At 44.1% G+C, this 20,823-nt stretch overlaps 1 protein-coding gene across 1 annotated transcript in view; it reads left to right on the top strand.

The window, feature by feature from the left end:
* PFDN1 (prefoldin subunit 1) overlaps positions 1-20,823 on the top strand; it is a 60,390-nt gene that overhangs the window by 25,655 nt on the left and 13,912 nt on the right. Inside the window, exon 3 of the mRNA XM_058176990.1 lies at positions 821-905. Coding sequence (XP_058032973.1) covers positions 821-905 — 85 coding nt within the window. The remainder of the gene's footprint in view (positions 1-820; positions 906-20,823) is intronic.

Raw genomic sequence — 20,823 nt, 5'->3', positions numbered from 1 at the left:
TTCCAGATGAAAAAGACTTTTCGGAAGATGGGTAGCCACATGCATATCAGTTTAATGTATGTTAGAGGTGTTGTGAATGTCTTCAAAATTTGTAGTGGAACAAAAAAATGATCCAGAAATATAATTTTAATTATGGTAGTTATATTTTCAGATAATCACCATGCATTTATTAGTTGTTATAGCCCTATTAAGAATCTTTTATGTGTTGTTCATATATGCTTTTCAGTATCTTTTTACTTTAGCAGTATATTAAATTTCAGGTTGAAAATGTTAATGTTAATGTTTTGAATTCTTACAGTACTATATTAATAGCTCTTTATTTTTTTTTATCTTTGAATAAATTTTGAATCTTTGATGCTGCCTGGATAAATCCATTAAATTGTTTTTCATTGTTTTCTTCATGGAGCTGAGAGAGAGGATGATTAGCCCATCACCCAGCTGCCTATGTGCCTAAGGCAGGGTTAGAACTCACTGTCTCCGGGTTTCCAGCCTGGTGCCTTTAACCATTACACCATAGTGGTTTTCAAGGCTGGGTATTGATAGTCCCATGAAAACATAAACTTTTTTTCCCCAGTTTGTTGCTATAATATATTTAACTACTTGACAAAAAACTTATACAGTCAAAAACCTTACACAGTGAAACTCAGTAGCTTTACTATGGATTAAAATCAGTTCTGTCACTTTTTATGTTTTGCTGCAGAAGCCAATATACCTATATACAAAAAAACCCTGAATTTTTTTTGGTCATTTACAGGACTGTATCTCTAAATGTTGAATAAAATGGATCGTTTTGTTTTCTTCTCCCTTCATACTTCTGTAGGTTTATCCTTCATCCCAAAGAAGTAATTCACAATCAGCTCTTAGAAAAACAAAAAATAGCAGAAGAAAAAATTAAGGAACTGGAGGTACGTTTGGAATATCTAAAATGATTGTATGTATGTATATGTATAAATGTATGTATTTTGCATTCTTTATTCTATATGGTTCATCTGTATGAAGTGCCTTTGCAGAATGGAAGTTTTAATACAGGACAGCTAATAGTAATTCTTGTTTTACAATTGTGCCTGGAAATTCCCTGTGAAGCCTGGGAAAACACACAGAATATAACTGGTCTGCAGTTAAAAAGAGAGAGGTTTGCTTGTCAGAAGATCACAAAAGCTGAACACGGCAACCGTCATAAATATGAATTGTTACCTGAATTTTTATCACATGGGGATGCTGCAATGGTTGTAAGTGTTAAAAACGGTCATAAGTCACTTTTTCAGTGCTGTTGTAACTTTGAATGATCAGATGAACTGTGGTAAGTCGAGGACTACCTGTATACAGTAGTACCTGTAAGTCCTCAACTTACATCAGTTCATTTAATGACCGTTCAGAGTTATGATGACTGAAAAAAGTGACTTATGACCATTTTTCATAGTTACAACCTTTGCAGCATACCCATGATCATGTGGTCAGAATTCAGATGCTTGGCAAGTGATTTATATTTCTGACCATCACTGTGTCCCGGGGTCATGTGATCCCCTTTTGTGACCTTTTGACAAGCAAAGTCAATGGGGAAGCTGGATTCACTTAACAACCATGTAACTAACTTATAACTGCAGTGATTCACTTAACAACTATGGCAAGAAAAGTTGTAAAATGGGGCCAAATTCACTTAACAAATGTCTTAACAGAAATTTTGGGCTCCATTGTGGGCTTAAGTTGAGGATTATCTGTATTTTTTATAGTCATCTATAGTACATTATGTACTTACAGATTGCCTATTGTTGGAAGGTGATAATAGTTATTTGGATGAATTTTGGAATAAAATGTTGGAATACTTTACAGAAATAAGATACAAGCGATTAATAATCTCAACGTTAAGTATTGTTCATATGATAAGAGTAATCAAAAGAAAATACTTCATGTGTGGGATCCTCAGAGAAACTTTTAAAAAAGCTCTTGTTATGTATGAGTTATGGGAAAAACAAGTGCACCCCATGCATTTTTAAAAATACATCTGTGGACTTACTAATATTTTATCTTTATTCCAACAGTATGTAAAGATAAAGGTGATGCAGTTGAACAAAAGAACTATGAAAATTAGCTCTTCAGTAATTTATTCATCAAAAAATTAACACATGTGTTAGTAACTTTGTTACATGAGTATAATAATATAAGCTGCTCCAATTAGCCTGTTTAATCTAAAACCAATGTTACATAGTTTTGGAAAACATAAGATTTAATGTTCTTAACATGTTCTATCATATTGCCTTTATTACTAGTTAAAGAATTTTGGATTATGGAGCTCCAAAATATATAGCCAAGATAATTTTGTTAATATTGTTACTTGTTAATTGTCAGATAGTTGATGTAAAGTAAATATCCATCTTTTTCATAAATAAAAGTAAATAGTTTGATTGGATTAGTATAGGAACTTTCCCTCCATCCCCACTGTGGTATTTTAATGCAAATGTTACATTGCTAATTCTGGAAACTAAGAAGCCTCTCATCAAAGACAAAGTGCCCGATGTGCTCGTGAGTTTTCTAGCTCCTCCCCGCCCCCAGTCTATCTATTGTAGACTGTCTCATATACTTTAGAAGCAGTGGTGGGATTCAAGTAATTTAACAACCGGTTCTCTACCCTAATGATTTCTTCCAGCAACCAGTTTGCCAAACTGCTCAGAAAGTTAATAACCGGTTCTGCCGAAGTGGTGCGAACTGGCTGAATCCCACCACTGTTTAGAAGGTAAATGTAAACTTACTTACCTGCTCCCACAACAGTTTTGTTTTTTTCTTTTCCCTCAGCCCTTTGAGGAGGCAGGATCAGAATATGGACATCTCATAACCATAGGACCGTGATGGTGAACCTATGGCACACATGCCGGAAGTGGCACGCAGAGCCATTTCTCCGGGAACACGGAGCCATGGTCCGTTGCTCTTCTGGGTTCTGGTGTGTCGGCCAGCGTGCCGAAAACCAGAAGAGCAGCTGCCCATTGCACATGCATGCTCCAGGAAGATGATCTTCCTGTTTCCAGAGTGCACATGCACACCGGCCAACTGGTCTGGTGTTTGGCATGCATGCGTGCACAAAGATTAGCAACAGGCGCGCGTGCCAAAACATGCAGAGAGGGGATCCTGGCGGTCGCTTCCTAAGGGAGCAGAGCAACGTAAGCCGGGGCTTCCCTCCCTCCCTGCCCATGCGGGCTTCTTGTGTGGTTCCAGGTGGTCCGGAGCACTGGTGGACCAGCAGCCAGTGAGGGTGGTGAGTGGTGGTGGGCTGCCTGTGTAGATGACCCTATGGCCTGGACTCCTCCCTGCTGGAAGCCATCATTCCCCGGCCGGCAGCAGCACTCTCGGCCCCGCCACCTTGGCAGCACCATACTCCAGCTGAGGTAGCTCAGAACATGCTGGCTTGCCTGAGCTCTTCTGCTGGGAGCCGCAGGCTGAGCAGGTGTGGGTGGCAGGGCTTTGGCAGCCGGTAAGGGCGAGGTGATCATGGGCTGCCTGCGCAGATGATCCTGTGGCCGCCATCAAAGCAGGGCTGAAACTCCCCTCTTGGCTCGCTCCACCAGCTGCATGGGTCGCCTGGGCTGCGTTCCTCCTGCGGAGCTGTACCACCCCAGAAGAGCAACAGCAGTGACAGCTGCAGGGGAAGGGAAGAGCGACCGGCTAGCTCAGGCACACGGGGCAGCATTTGCTGACAGGGCAGGCAGCTGCCCCGCCTGTGGCTCCTTCCCTGGCATACGGCCAGAGAGCCTGACTTGGATGGCAGCGCAGTAGCTGGGGTCGAGTGCGGATTGGACCTGTCACCAAGCCCCCGCCATGCCCAATGCCACCCAAAAACAACTACAATTCTGGCCTGCCGCAGCTGCGAGTGCCAAGGCATAGCTAGAATTGGAAGAAAAGGCTGCATGGCTATGGTGGAAAGAACTGGAGCAACACCCGGCAGCTTGGATGAGAAGTCAAGAGCGAGGCGGCAGCTGCTCACACTGAGCCCACCACGCCAACTTGCGGGCTCAGTTATCAATGAGAGCAGCTGCTGCCTAGGTCATGGGTGCAAGGTGACGCGCCGCTTTGAGGCCAGTTTGGATAGGGACCTGAGAGCCGCGTGAGGACAGCTCGCCTGAAGGAAGTATGGCAGAGCCTTGAAGCTTTTATCTGCCACCTTGCCTCTGGGTAAGGCCCCTCCTCCTCTTCTCCCCTTTCCCTTCCAGCAGTGTACTGGAACACCCGGGCCAGGCCGGGCAGCAATGCCCAGGGAGGCGCCTCGATCAAGGAGGCTCAGGCTGTATCCTGCAGCTTGCATAAACCGCTCCATCCCCTTTCAAAATAGCCATCCAACACTTCCCTCAGGCGCCCAGGGCCGGCAAGCAGCTCTTCTTCCGAGAAGCGTGTGTTGGGGGGATGTAGAGGCAGGTGCGCCAGCGGAGACAGGCTTTGGTTGTTCGTTCTGCTGCGACCCTGAACCCTTGCCTGGACTCCTCCCCACTGGGTGCCAGGCTTCCCCGGAGAAGGCACAGAAGGCATAAGAAAGTTAGGACTTGATGGTGGAGAAGGCAGGAGAAAGCTAGGACGCGATGGGGGAGAAGGCAGGAGAAAGCTAGGACACGATGGAGGTGGGGGAATTGTGGAGATCGAAGAAGGCAGGGAAGGTAGGAGAAAACTTTCCTCCCTGGAAACACACATTGCAGAGCCAGGTGTCCTCCTCCTCCTTCTCCGCAGACTCACTTTCTCTTTCCTCCTGGCTAGATCTGCCGCGTGGAATTTGGGGAGGAGATTGGAGCCCTGCCACCTGAAACACTTCCCCCACCCCTATTGAGTCCTAGCTTTCTCCTGCCTTCTCCCCCATCGCAAGTTGGAGTGGTGGGCTCAGTTACCGGTGAGAGCAGCTGCCGCCTCGCTCGCACCTTCTCATCCAAGCTGTCGGGGGTTGCTCATTTCCGCGATAGCCATGCAGCCTTTTCTTCCAATTCTAGCTATGCCTTGGCACTCGCAGCCGCGGCAGGCCAGAATTGTAGTTCCCCTCACTCCAACCAGCAGCTTCTACTTGCGTCAAGGAACCAGCAGCCGGGCGGGAGGAGGACAAGGATGGGCGCAAGGTGACATGCTGCTTCCAGCCCAGTACAGCTGGCGGGTGTGTGAGCAGGCAGCCCTCAGGGAAGAGCGCTGCATTGGGTGACACATCTCCCGGTTGCAGGCTGCATGCAGGGCCCGAGGTGGAGGGGTGAACTTCCCCAGCTGGCACATGGCGCTGCCGAGGTGGTAGGGCTGAGAAACAGCTGTCACACCAGGGAACGGGCCGGTTGTCTTCCGTTATGAAGCATACCGGCCCTCTTGGAAAAAGTGGGGCGTGTACATGCGCAGTGCGGGGCGCATGCATCTGGGGAGTGTGGTGGGCAGTCATGCGCACATGCGCAAATGGGGACGCCCATTGCATTATGGGTGCTGGCACGCGGGAGCGCGAGAGGACTTGCGCGCTCTCGCGCTCGGACTTTTGGCACGTAACACCAAAAAGGTTCACCATCGCTGCCATAGGAGCTCTATTATTATAGAGTAGCGTAACAAAAACTTGAAAGCCTTGCTTAGTTTGTCTCTTCCCCTCTTATTGAAGAGAGTTAAGGCAGAACAATTTTGAGATTCCTCCTCCCTTCTCTTGCCTCTTTTGACTAAGTTCATGTTTTCTTAATGACTGCTACCCCTAACCCGTACATACCAAATGCCGGTCAGTTGAGCCAGTTGTTGACTAGCTCTTCTAAATTCTTTGAGATACCTTATCCTTGGTCTCTCAAATCCAAATAATGCTACACATCTTTGGTAAATAATTAAAACTTAATATGGATTAAGAACAGTTTGATTACCTTGTTTCAGCTTGCAAATCTCTTAACTTGCGGTTGCTTTTCTGCCAGATAATTAAAGCAGCTCTGAGACTGCCTGAAATTTGGATCATTATTTAGTAATGGATCATTTCCTTCTGTGAAGTGCGCAGTAAATTTGTCTGCCCTTTCTTTTATCAGACTCAGAACACAAGTAATTTTGATGTAGTCTATCAGAAATTTTGCAAGTCAACCTGACATGTATAGTTCACAGTGAGTGGTGAAAGTCAAAAATTGTTCCTGGTAATTGTTCCCAAACCTCTTTGGTAAGCCTCAGTGAGAATACAGAAATATCGACTTGGCTTCTGTTTGCTAAATTGTTACTTACTGAAACAAGCCCTGTCCCAAATGCTATTAGTTGTGCCATTGCATTATGCAAATTTATCATTTATATATCCACTTCTTAGTGTTGTAGTCTTGATCATTAGAAAAACAGCCAATGAATCATAAGCATCGTGAATATAATACTAAAAGGAAAGAGGTTTGCTTTGAGCAGCATGAAAAGTAGTTAGGAGAAAAATATATTTTAAAATCTTTCATTTTAATAAACATAATTGACAAGTAAACAAAATATAGTTTGAAGAAAGTGTTATTTTATTTTGTATTTAAATGTCATATTTCAGGGAAAACAATGTGGGATGCTCTAAGGACATGGAAAATACCAATTCATCCTTATGAAAGGAAATGATTAGGGGCTGTGTGTTTTTATTGTTAGTGGTAGATAATTTCTCTGTTCTGTACTATTCTGAGCTTGTTTAGTTGCTGGGTGTTGTCAGACTAGGTAGCTAAAAATAACAAACAGCAGGAGGTTGCTATGAGATGGCTGTAACTTGCTGGATTGCTTTTTCAATGTGAAGGAGGTTCAACCTTTGGCATTTTTGATAAATTGTTTTCCTGTTTTTTGAATCCTTTCATGTTTGAGAGTCTCATTATTATTTATGCTGCTTATGTACAGAAATGATAAAGCTAAGAGATGTTTTACTCTTTAACCAGAATTCTTGCACTATGAAACAATAGGAAAGATCTCATTCTTTCTATGTTGCTTTGAAACTGCTTTTGCCATGATAGTTCCAGCCTATGAATATAATTAATATTATTTAATTATTCTATTCTAGATTTAAATTTGCTGCTTATGCTTTACCGTAAGATAGGCACCCCATTTTACTAAATGATTTGAAGTAATAAAAAGTGTCACATATTCACATAATATCTTTGTTATTAGCTTTTCTCTTATGGCTATAATTTTAAGTGAAAGAAGATTTTACTTGAAATTTTCATATGATTTTCATTTTCACTTCAGAGAAGCAAGTGGGTGGAGCTGCTTGCTGTGAGGAGGGAGTGGGGGTGAATACAGAGAAAAAATGACCCGCGTGTCTAATGGCGCGCGAAACTAATCACTATAAATCCAAAATAGCAATAATATATTCAGGGTTAGTTCACTTGAGATTGTGATTTTATTCTATTTCAAAATGACTGGTTTAGTTCAGTGTAATACTTGTTTTGCAGCTGTCTTTCGCAGTACTCTTCAAATTTGGGTATTGTCCTCTTTGTAAACAAATTAGTAGTCTATGTGGACCGATTACCTATCTAGAATCTCAAATCTTTGCTCTCCAAGCAGAAATTAGGTGCCCAATTCAGCCATTCCAGCTGCCGTGCCATCAGTCCCTTCTACCACAAAGACCCTGCAGGAGAACGGCAGTATGGACAACTGTGGGATCTGACAGGGTGAGAGCTGGGAACCATAAACACAAAGCTTTTACAGTGTCCCAGTATAACAGATATAGTGCCCTTGCTGACCTTAATAGGGACACTAAAGTGACAGGTCAAGATAGTATTGATACTGATAACTCAAACAATCAGGGGATCATGGTCCGAGATGAAGAACTTACTTTGGAAAGGGAAAAGAGTGAATCAGGTATTACAGATCAGTCACACAAGAAGAGCATGGTATCCAAAAAGAGAAGCCACCTTTTGATTGGTGATTCAATTGTAAGGGATGTAAATTTAGGAAAGGATATGGAGGTTTTGAAAGAGGTCAGGTGTCTACCTGGTGCTACTGCCAGCAGAGACAAGAGGTGTATTCTTAAGATAGTCAAGAATGCCAGTAAGGATTCTGATGTTGATGCTATTATACATCTTTGCACAAATGATCTGTCCCAAAAGGATGTACTTTCTGTGCAGAATGATTTCCAGAGCTTGGGGCATGAATCTAATAGTATAGGTTGTAGGCTTATCTTTTCAAAGGTTTTACCAGTACATAAGGAACAAAAAAGTAAAGGCCAGCGTGTAGTGGAGTTTAATGTGTGGCTAAAGGAGTGATGTAAAAGGGAAGGCTTTGGTTTTATTAATCACAATCTCTGCAACTGGTCCAATGAAAAACTGTACCAAAGAGATGGACTGCATCCATCAAAGAAAGGGACTGAGTTACTTAGCAATAAATTCACAGGTTTTCTGGATAAACATTTAAACTAAACAGTGGGGACAGAGAATTAATTGATACAGAACATTTCTGTCCCCAGCAATCCAAAATTAATAGGGTTATCAGTGCATGTAACATAGATGTCTGTGTGGGTAAGATTATCAGCCCTACTATCAAGCAAAACCAAGCATTTAATAGTGAGTGCCATACCACGTGCACTAAATCAACAGGTGGCAAGAAAGTAGGGGCAGTCAGGCACAACACAGGTTATGTAGACAGCAAACACAAGGTCAATCCAAATGGACTCAAATGTCTATACACCAATGCACAGGGTATGAGGAATAAACAGGGTGAATTAGAAATTCAAGTAAATGAGGGCAGATATGATATTGTTGCCAATACGGAAACTTGGTGGGATGAAACCCACAAATGGAACATACAGCTAGAGGGATATAAATTATTTAAAAGAAATAGACCAAATAAAAGAGGAGGTGGAGTTGCACTATATATAAGAAATAACTACATCTCTACAGAAATAGAGCACAACAATGATGAAAATTATCTTGAATGCATTTGGGTCAATATAAAGGGGGGAAAATAATATTGCCATAGGTCTATACTATAGGCCACCCAACCAAACAGAGGAAGTAGATGAACTTTTTGCTAGTCAGCTAACTAAGGTATGTAGGAAGCACATCACAGTAGTAATGGGGGATTTTAACTACCCTGACATCAACTGGGAGACAAACTCTGCACTTAGTGGAAGATCCAACAGGTTTCTAACAAACCTAGCAGACAACTTCATTTCCCAAAAAGTAGAGAAGGCAACAAGGGGATCAGCCATATTGGACTTAATTCTCACTAACAGAGATGAAATGATAGAAGGTGTTGAAGCTACAGGAACCTTGGAGGCAAGTGATCACGCAATACTGGAATTCAACATTATGCAAACACAAGTAGTAGAACAAAGTCAGACTCGAGTCTTGGACTTTAAGAGAGCTAATTTCAATAAAATTAGAGAGCTGGAGAAGGATTCCATGGATGAAAATCCTCAAGGGGAAAACAACTCAAGAAGCTTGGGAAATTTTGAAAAGTGAGATTATAAAAGCGCAGTCTAGCACCATACCAATGAAGAACAAAAATAATAAATCTCAAAAGAAACCAGCATGGATGCATAAAGAACTATATGACAAATTGAAAGACAAAAGGACAAATATAAAAAGTGGAAAGAGGGCAAATAACTAAGGCAGAATATCAGCAGATAGCCGAGCCTGTAAAGATGAAGTGAGGAAAGCTAAGGCTCACAATGAACAAAGGCTAGCGACAAAAGTAAAAATAACAAAAAGCTTCTTCCAACATGTTAAAAACAAGAAAAAGTCAAGGAAACAATTGGCCCATTGCTGGGAGAAAGTGGCAAGAAGATGACAAGCAACAGGAGAAAGCAGATCTACTTAACTCATATTTTGCATCTGTCTTTACACAAAAGGAAAAACAATCCAACCTATCAAAACAGCACTACAAAAACAGATTAGGAACTCAAGTTAAAATAAGGAAGAAAATGGTAAGTGAACACCTGTCTACCCTAGACAAATTCAAATTACCAGGACCGGGTGGATTACACCCAAGGTTCTGAAGGAACTGGCAGACAAGATCTCAGAACCACTGAACTATATCTTTCAAAGATCCTGGAGCACAGGGGAGCTGCCAGAAAACTGGAAAAGAGCTGATGTAGTTCCCATCTTCAAAAAAGGAAAAAAAAACAGATCCAGGAAACTACAGACCTATCAGCATGACCTCAATACTGGGGAAGATTCTGGAAAAGATAAGCAACGAATCACCGAACACCTAGAAACAAACAAAGTAATAACCAAAAGCCAACATGGGTTTGTCAAAAACAGATCATGCCAGACTAATCTTATTGCATTCTTTGACAAAATGACAAAATTAGTAGACCAGAGGAATGCTGTCGATATAATTTACTTGGATTTCAGTAAAGCATTTGATAAAGTAGACCATAACCTACTACTAGATAAAGTAGAAAAATGTTGGTTAGACAGCACCACCACCAGATGGATTCGTAACTGGCTGACCAACCACACTCAACATGTAGTCCGCACTCAACGGAACTACATCCACATGGAGGAAATATGCAGTGGAGTACCCCAAGGCTCTGTTTTAGGCCCAGTACTCTTCAACATCTTCATCAATGACTTGGACGAGGGGATATATGGGGAACTCATCAAATTTGCGGATGACACCAAGCTGGCAGGAATAGCCAACACTCCAGAAGATAGGCTCAGGTTACAGAAGGATCTTGACAGACTCGAACATTGGGCGCTATCTAACAAAATGAAATTCAACAGTGAAAAAAGTAAGGTTCTACATTTAGGCCAAAAAAACAAAATGCACAGGTTCCGTATATGTGGTACCTTGCTCAATAGTAGTACCTGTGAGAGGGATCTTGGAGTCCTAGTGGACAACCATTTAGATATGAGCCAGCAGTGTGCAGCAGCTGCTAAAAAAGCCAACACAATTCTGGGCTGCATAAACAGAGGGATAGAATCAAGATCACATGAAGTGTTAATACCACCTTGGTAAGGCCACACTTGGAATACTGCATTCAGTTTTGATCGCCACGATGTAAAAAAGATGCTGAGACTCTAGAAAGAGTGCAGAGAAGAGCAACAAAGATAATTAGGGGACTGGAGGCTAAATCATATGAAGAATGGCTGCATGAACTGGGTATGTCTAGTTTAATAAAAAGAAGGACTAAGGGAGACATGATAGCAGTGTTCCAATATCTCAGGGGTTGCCACAAAGAAGAGGGAGTCGGGCTGTTCTCCAAAGCACCTGAGGGTAGAACAAGAAGCAATGGGTAGAAACTAATCAAGGAAAGAAGCAACTTAGAACTATGGAGAAATTTCCTGACAATTAGAACAATTAATAAGTGGAACAACTTGCCTGCAGAAGTTGTAAATGCTCCAACACTGGAAATTTTTAAGAAAATGTTGGATAACCATCTGTCTGAGATGGTTATCCAACCCTAGGGTGTAGGGTTTCCTGCCTGGGCAGGGGGTTGGACTAGAAGGCCTCCAAGGTCCCTTCCAACTCGTTGTTGTTGTTGTTGTTGTTGTTGTTGTTATGAGCATGTATTATTGAGATTATTATATGTATTATTCATATACACTGAGTTCGTTCCAAGAATCTAGTATGTCAGAATGTAAGTATATTTGCAGAGCCAAGCAGTGTAGCTTTTTGTAATTGACAGATGGAAATTTCATCAGTGTGCATATATTCTAAGTGCTCTCCAAGTTTTTTTGGTATGGCACCCAGTGGGACCACCATAGCTGGTTTCTATCATTATCTTTCAAGTTTGATTTTTAGATTTTGAAACTTTGTGATTTTTCTCCAATTCTTTGTCTTCTATTATACTGTCACTTGGTATTACTTCTATTGCTATCCGTGTTTTCTTCTTTTGAGACACGATAGCAGTCTTCCAATATTTGAGAGGCTGTCACAGACGAGAGTGGGTCAACCTATTCTCCAAAGGACCTGAGGGCAGGACAAGAAGTAACAGACAGAAACTTATCAAGGAGACATGCAATCTAGAAATAAGGAAAAATTTCCTGACAGTGAGAACGATTAGTTAGTGGTTTGCCTCCAGAAATTGTGGGTGCTTCAACACTGGAGATTTTTAAGAAGGGATCGGGCGGCCATTTGTCCAGAATGGTATACTTGAACAGGGAGTTGGTCCCAACTCTGTTATTCTGTTCTGTTAAATCTTGCATGTTATGAGCCAAGCCTACAAATCTTATCAATTTGTATTTTGAAATCCCACAATATTTTAACCCCATTTTCCACTACTTTTTCAATTCTATGTTCCCACCAATTTTTCATTACTGGCCTATGGTAATTTTTACAGTGATGTTCCATGAATCATTTGGCATAACTGTGTTATGTTGTTATTTATCATCAGTTTGTGCAATCTTCTTATATGAGCTGATTATATGTTCTACCGGTTCTTCTGCTTGTTTAAACAATTTGCAATGTAAATCAAAAAATTTTCTCTCTGGTCAGTGGTTGAGAGATCTGGACTTAAAGGAAATAGTCATCGAACCTTTGTCATGGTCAGATCACTCTCTTCTTCGCCTAGACTTTCTGACCGCCATTCACCACCGCAGGGAGGCGGAGCCGACACGTTGGTTCCGCCCCAGGCGCCTGATGGACCCTGATGGGTTCCGGACGGAGCTTGGGCCGTTTCCTGAGGGTCTGGCTCACGGCTCGGCTGAGGAACTTGTGGCGGCCTGGGAACGGGCCGCGGCGGGGGCCTTAGACCGGGTCGTGCCTTTGCGGCCTCTGACCCGGCGCAGGTCCCAACCGGCTCCTTGGTTCTCCGAGGAGCTGAGAGGGATGAAGCGCCGGAGAAGACGCCTAGAGAGTTCCTGGAGGTCTAGCCGTTCGGAAGCTGATCGGACACTAGTGAAGTCCTATACTAGGACTTACCTAGTGGCATTGAGGGAAGCGAGGCGTAGCTACGCCTCCTCCCTCATTGCATCGGCAGATAACCGCCCAGCCGCCCTGTTTCGGGTGACTCGCTCCCTCCTACACCAGGGGGAGCGGGATGACCCGTTGCAGGGACGTGCTGAGGAGTTTAACGGTTATCTATACGATAAAATCGTTCAGCTTCGGGATGGGTTGGACCAAGATTGCGGTGATGCGGGTGAGATGCTCGAGGGTGGTCTTGGCGATATTGTTTGGGATGAATTTGACCCTGTGGCTCCTGAGGACATGGACAGGTTGCTGGGTAGGCTGAATGCCACCACATGTTTACTGGACCCGTGCCCCTCCTGGCTGGTGCTGGCCACTCGGGAGGTTACACGAGGCTGGCTCCAGGCGATTACGATCGCTTCTTTAGTGGAGGGTGTCTTCCCGGCCGCCTTGAAAGAGGCGGTGGTGAGGCCCCTCCTTAAGAAGCCTTCCCTGGACCCGGCTGTTTTAGGTAACTATCGTCCGGTCTCCAACCTTCGCTTTGCGGCGAAGGTTGTAGAGAGTATGGTGGCATATCAGTTTCCCTTGCACCTGGATGAAGCTGTCTATCTAGACCCGTTCCAGTCCGGTTTCCGGCCCGGTTACAGCACGGAGACGGCTTTGGTCGCGTTGGTGGATGATCTCTGGAGGGCCAGGGACAGGGGTTGCTCCTCTGCCCTGGTCCTATTAGACCTCTCAGCGGCTTTCGATACCATCGACCATGGTATCCTGCTGCGCCGGTTGGAGGGATTGGGAGTGGGAGGCACCGTTTATCGGTGGTTCTCCTCCTATCTCTCCGACCGGTCGCAGTCTGTGTTGACAGGGGGGCAGAGGTCGGCTCCGAGGCGCCTCACCTGTGGGGTGCCGCAGGGGTCGATCCTCTCGCCCCTTCTGTTTAACATCTACATGAAGCCGCTGGGTGAGATCATCAGTGGTTTCGGTGTGAAGTACCAGCTGTCGGATGACACCCAGCTGTACTTTTCACACCGGACCACCCCAACGGTTATCGAAGTGCTGTCCCGGTGTCTGGAGGCCGTACGGGTCTGGATGGGGAGAAACAGGCTCAAGCTCAATCCCGCCAAGACAGAGTGGCTGTGGATGCCGGCATCCCGGTACAGTCAGCTTAATCCGCGGCTGACCATCGGTGGCGAGTCATTGGCCCTGATGGAGAGGGTCCGCAACTTAGGCGTCCTCCTGGACGAACGGCTGTCTCTAGAAGACCATTTGACGGCCGTCTCCAGGAGAGCGTTCTACCAGGTTCGCCTGGTACGCCAGTTGCGCCCCTTTCTGGACCGGGATGCCCTATGCACGGTCACTCACGCACTCGTGACGTCTCGCCTGGATTACTGCAATGCTCTCTACATGGGGCTCCCCTTGAAGGGCATCCGGAGGCTGCAGTTAGTCCAGAATGCAGCTGCGCGGGTGATAGATGGAGCCCCTCGTGGCTCCCGTATAACACCCATCCTGCGCAGACTGCACTGGCTACCTGTGGCCTTCCGGGTGCGCTTCAAGGTTCTGGTGACCACCTTTAAAGCGCTCCATGGCATTGGGCTGGGTTATTTACGGGACCGCCTACTGCTACCGAATACCTCTCACCGACCCGTGCGCTCTCACAGAGAGGGTCTCCTCAGGGTGCCGTCAGCGAGGCAATGTCGTTTGGCGACGCCCAGGGGAAGGGCCTTCTCTGTGGGGGCTCCCACCCTTTGGAACGAACTACCCCCCGGACTCCGTCAGCTTCCGGACCTTCGGACCTTCCGCCGCGGGCTTAAAACATACTTATTTAATTGTGCAGGACTGAGCTAGATTTTAAATTTCTGGGTTTTAATTGGGTTTTATTTGTATATTTTAATTAACGGGCTTTAAAATAAGTTTTTTAATTGTTTTTATTCTGTATTTATATGTTTTTAAGCGCCTGTGAACCGCCCTGAGTCCTTCGGGAGATAGGGCGGTATATAAATATGATTAAATAAATAAATAAATAAATAAAATAAATAAATAAAAATGGGTGATTTTTCAATTCTGGCCTTGGTTGCATTTTTCAAATAGCTTCAGGTTCTTTTTTAATGATTCTGTTGTAAACCATTGCTGGGTTTTATCTTTATCTGCTTTCCCCTCAATCTTTTGTAGAAATTGACCATATAATGCTTTTCCTTGCCAGCATTCTTTTTTTTTTATTAGATTATTTCAACATTTCATGTCTTATTTCTGTACATTCAGTAAGTTCCAATTTTTAACTTGCATCAGTCATGAAAACTTCTAGTTACCGCGTCAGCCATTTCCAGCAGTGAGCACCTCCACTGGGGCTCTGACCTAACTGGCAAAACCACTTCTGATTTTAGCGTGTTATGCAGGGTCAGGGTTCTTCTCCTTGACCCAGCTGTCCAGAATTGCTTAGGGGTTGCGGCTTGTAGCAGACTCATTGAGATGAGACAGTTCCTCAGATACCTTGACCCGTGCCATAAAGGGTTTTAAAGCTAATAACGAACATTTTGGATTGGATCTGGAAGCAAACTGGTGTAACTAGTGCAGCTCATGCAAAAACAGTGTTAAATATACCACTCTATGCACCCAGAACTGCATGCTGCACTGCATTCTGCATCATCTGTAGCTTTTGAATACTCTTCAAGGGTAACTCCATGTAGACTGCTTTGCAGTAATCCAACTGAGAGATGACCAGGGTCTATGCACAGGATCTTGCGATCCAGAGAAGGGCCTAGCCTCCTCTGGACTACAGTTGATAAACATCCAAATCCAGGGGCCCATTGAATCCACAGCCATTCTGTCTTACCAGAAGCCTGTTATCTTCCATCCAGACCTCCCAGCCTCCAGGCACTGTGAAAGGGCAACCACAGCATCACTTGGATCACCAGGGAGGGAGATCTGAAGCTGAATATCATCTACATACTGAAGGAATCTCATGCTATGGTGTTTATTTATTTATTATTTATTTATTAATTAAACTTTTATACCGCCCTTCTCCCGAAGGACTCAGGGCGGTGTACAGCCAAGATAAAAAGCAATAAGTATACAAAGTTAAAAATCAATTTAAAATACCTATTCAATAGTGGCCGAATTAAAACCGTCAAATTGACCAACCTAAAATACCCCATATAAAATTACAGAAGATTTAAAAATTTAAAATTTAGAAATTTAAAAAATCTAAAAAATCAGTCCAGTCCCGCTTGAATGAATAAATGAGTTTTTAATTCCCGACGAAAGGTCCGAAGGTCAGATATTTGGCGCAAACCGGGGGGAAGGTCGTTCCAGAGAGTAGGTGCTCCAACAGAGAAGGCCCTTCCCCTGGGGGCCGCCAGCCAGCATTGCTTGGCGGACGGCACCCTGAGAAGACCCTCTCTGTGAGAGCGTACGGGTCAATGGGAGGCATAAGGTAACAGCAGGCGGTCCCGTAAGTACCCGGGCCCTAAGCCATGGAGCGCTTTAAAGGTGGTAACCAGAACCTTGAAGCGCACCCGAAAGACCACAGGTAGCCAGTGCAGACTGCGCAGGAGTGGTGTTACCCGGGAGCAACGTGGTGCTCCCTCAATCACCCGCGCAGCTGCATTCTGGACTAGCTGAAGTCTCCGGGTGCACCTCAGGGGTAGCCCCATGTAGAGAGCATTGCAATAATCCAGGCGAGAAGTGATGAAAGCATGAGTGACCGTGCATAAGGCATCCCGGTCCAGAAAGGGGCGCAACTGGCGAACCAGGCGGACCTGGTAAAAAGCTCTCCTGGAGACGGCCGCCACATGGTCTTCAAACGACAGCCGTCCATCCAGGAGAACGCCCAAGTTGTGCACCCCTTCCGTCGGGGCCAATGACTCACCCCCAACAGTCAGCTGCGGTTGCAGCTGACTGTACCGAGATGCCGGCATCCACAGCCACTCCGTCTTGGATGGATTGAGTCTGAGTCTGTTTCTCCCCATCCAGACCCGTACAGCCTCCAGACAACGGGACAGAACTTCGACAGCTTCGCTGGGGTGGCCTGGGGTGGAGAAGTACAGCTGAGTATCATCAGCGTACAGATGATAGTTAAATGATCTTATCCAGCAGTTCCATGTAGATGCTAAAGGAGGGGGGAGAATACCAAGCCCTGAAGCACCCCACAGAGGAGTAGCTGTGAGCTGAACCTCTCGCTCCCTATTAACACCAGCAAGGTCTGGCCTTGTAGAAAGGAAGCTGAATCAGCACAATATTACACCATTCACCTCTAGACTCTACTGTTAATCCAAAAGAATACTGTGGTCAATGGTGTCAAAAGCCACCAAGAGGTCAAGGATGGATATACTATTCCAATCCCACTCTTGCCAGAGATCATCCACAAAGGCGACCAATGCAGTTTCCTCCCCTTTTCCAGTTATTGGTATTAAGGGAATTTCATTCTAAATCTTTTTATTTTGTGGCTGCTATTATCTAGTTTTCTAACTATTCACAATAAAGGGATGCCTATGAAGCCAGTAGTGCTGCTTAGATCCTTGTTCCCTATTTACTAATTTACAGTTGTAAATTAAATTAAAATCTATGCATTATTACACTTTTCTCCTTTTTTAACTGGGGATTGTAGCAGTTGAACTCTTAACATATCTGGTTACAGAATATTTGATGGTAGAAATTTGCTTTCCAATTGTAATCATGGTTTCAGAACCCATAGTATATAATTGCTTATTCTAACTAATATTTCCTTTTTCTCATCAACTACTGCACAGAAAAGGAAAGTCTTAGCAAATTATTAATTTAGCCTCACCCACTCTTCCTGAACTGACTGAATAAGGCAGTTAGAACAGCTAAAGCTGACAAAGCTCTGAATCATAATTGATAATCATGCCTCAAGTTTCAGGTATGTGAATCATAAATTCCTGCTTGATTCACACCTTGCTTTTTAATCTGGTTTACTCTGCTTATAGTGATAAAGAACATATTCTAAGTCCACAACAAGCAGAAAATATGTGGAAGAAGCTCAGATACTCTAATTTACATGAATATAAAAAAGGCAGAGGTACAGCATAATCAGATCTGCAACTTTCTGTTACTATAATCCAGGCCTGTCAGACTGGCGGCCTATGCAGGCCATGATCACCCCAGCTCTGCAAAGGCAAAAAACATTGCAGTATGTCATGATAGGGCCGATGTTCACGATGTGAACAGGTTTGACACCCCTGCTATAATCCAATCTGAAATAAAAGTAGATTTTCCTTCCTGTGCAGTTGATTCCTGATCTGTCTAGCTGGTGGGTTAACAAAATATAAGATGAGTGTACCAAAAAGATTAGCATCATTAGTGTAGATACATTAAGTAACCTGTCTTCAGTGTGATTTATTGAGGCAATTCAAGTCCATTATTTTAACAATCTTATAGGAGAAAATGTTTCATTCAGGAAATATACTTTACATCTATCCAGCCATACATACTACTACTATCACATCTATTTTGTAAAGATTGGGAGAAATTGGGAGAAAGATCATGCCAAACCAATTTTATTTCATTCTTCAATATAGTGACTAAATTAGTAGACCAGTGAAATACTGTGGACATATTATACTTAGTATTCAGCAAGACATTCAACAAAGTAGACCACAACTTACTTCTTGGTAAGCTAGAAAAAAGTGGGATAGACACATCACCACCAGATGGATTTATAACTGGCTGACAATGTACTCATTGTACTCAATGAGTAGTCCTTAATGTACTCATTGTACTCAATGAGTAGTCCTTAATGGGTCTACGTCTACATGGAGGGAAGTAAGCAGTGGTGTATCACAAGGTTCCATCTTAGGGCCAGTACTCTTCAGGGCCGGTACTCTTCAATATCTTCATAAATGACTTGGATGCGGGAATAGAAGGGGAACTTACAAATTTGCAGATGATACTAAGCTGGCAGGAATAGCTAACACCCTGGAAGATAGGTTCAAGATCCAGATGGATCTTGACAGACTTGAATACTGGGCCCTATCTAACAAAATGAAATTCAATGTAGAGAAAAGTAAAGTCTTACACTTAGGCAAGAAAAACCAAAAGTACACATATAGTCTTATTGAAACCAGGCTTAATAGCAGTAACTGAGAGGGATCTCGGAGTCTTAGTGGACAACCAGTTAAATATGAGCCAGCACTGTGCGGTGGAAGCCAAAAAAGCCGACATAATTTTAAATTGCATTAACAGAGGGTTACAATCAAGTGAGTTACTAATACCACTCTATAAAACCTTAGTAAGACCACACCTAGAATACTGCATCCAGTTTTGGTCACCACACTATAAAAAAGATGTTGAGAATAGAAAAAGTGCAGAGACGAGCAACCAGGATGATTAGGGGACTGGAGACTAAAAGATATGAAGAACGGTTACAGGAACTGAAGAACTGAACTGAAGAGAAGCACCAGCAGAGTCTGCTGAAGAGAAGGACCAGCGAAGACATGATAGCAATATTTGAGGGTCTGCCACAGAGAGGAAGGCATCAAGCTATTTTTAAAGGTACCTGAAGGCCAGACACGGAATAATGGATGGAAACTGATCAAGGAGAGATTCAACCTAGAAATAAGGAGACATTTTCTGACAGTGAGAACAATCAACCAGTGGAACAGCTTGTCTTCAGAACTTGTGGGAGCTTCATCAATGGAGGTTTTCAAGAAGAGATTGGACTGCCATTTGTCAGAAATGGTGTAGGGTCTCCTGCTTGGGCAGGGTTGGACTAGATGACCTACAAGGTCCCTTCCAACTCTTTTAATCTAATCTAAATTAGGAATATGAATATGATATAATAATGTTAAATTGATTGAAATAATAATGCAGTTAAATAAAGGAAACCAGTGGCCAAAACACAACTGAATATCAGTGTTACTCTTTTAGGAACAACTGAATAGAAGACCTGGTATACAGATTATCTCAGGACAAGTGTACACAGTTAAGTAAAATGGGGACCTAGGCTAATTGCCATTCAGTTGGCAGATTTACAGTGTTTTTAGTGAAAACTTTGATTCTCCTTGTCGGTGGGAACGGCAGTCAGGCATGGGTTAACTCATGTCTGCTAATAGGAACATTAATTCATAAGCCCCACCTCTTCCTGTTATCTCCAGCTTTTCAACTCAGTCTCGCTCAGGACGGACATGTCTTTCTATAGCTGAAGCTATTCTTAATTGGATCTGGCTATTTCGATTAAATTTGCTCCCAGACGATCGGTTGAGCTTAAATTGCTGGTGAGAAAGGCTTTTAGCCTGATACTGCCGAGGGCCGCATGGCAGCACAGGACTGCCAGCTGGCAGTTCCTGCTGGGAAGCGACCACGAGCTTCCTCCGAAGCGCTCCCAGGGGGGGCGGTTTGCATTTCTTCGCAAACGAGCCAGATTTGCTGCACTGTGAGCTTTCGTTCAGCAGTGATTTAGGCGCGAAGCTCCTCCGTGCCTGGATTGATCGCGCTTGAAGCCGGACGGCTAGCAATCTGCGGGCCGAGCATAACAGCTGCTCCCTGCCCCCACCAGCATCCTCAGCAGGGAACGAGTCCGACGATCGAGCTTCCAGACTCGGGCACACAAAAGGGGTGCAGTGAGTAGTGGAATTTCCATGTTTTCCATTAGTGTGTTAATAGAAGGATCGGGTCAGGAGGCACTTAAAATGGCAGATGCCAGGCATTTCAAGTCAGCCCACATGGCATCATCAAAAGGCCGAAGTCACCATGCTTCTGATCCTGGGAGGGAACATCTGGGGTGCACATCCATAGTAAACGTTCCAAGACTCAGCACAATCCCAGAACAAGCAGCTAAGACCTCTAAGGTCAAGGAGCGCAGGCACAAAGCGATTGAAAAAGTTATTCGTAAGGCCCAACAGCAGGCCGAAATAAAGGGCCAAACCTCCTTCTGTTCCAAGCCGCCCTTCGGAGGTTCCCACTCCTGATCTTAGCCCAGAATGGCCTCAGCCCTCCCAGGGAGGCACCAAAGCTTGGTCCCCTGATCATCCAGCCCCACGAGACCAACATCTCCATCTGGGGTAGGGCCCTTATTTCAGCGTCTGCCTGAACCAACCACTCATGCTT

Source organism: Ahaetulla prasina, chromosome 3 (assembly GCF_028640845.1).
Source record: "Ahaetulla prasina isolate Xishuangbanna chromosome 3, ASM2864084v1, whole genome shotgun sequence".
NCBI classification, from domain to species: domain Eukaryota; kingdom Metazoa; phylum Chordata; class Lepidosauria; order Squamata; family Colubridae; genus Ahaetulla; species Ahaetulla prasina.
Note: the sequence above shows the minus strand (reverse complement) of the source record. Positions and strands in the feature narration are given on the sequence as shown.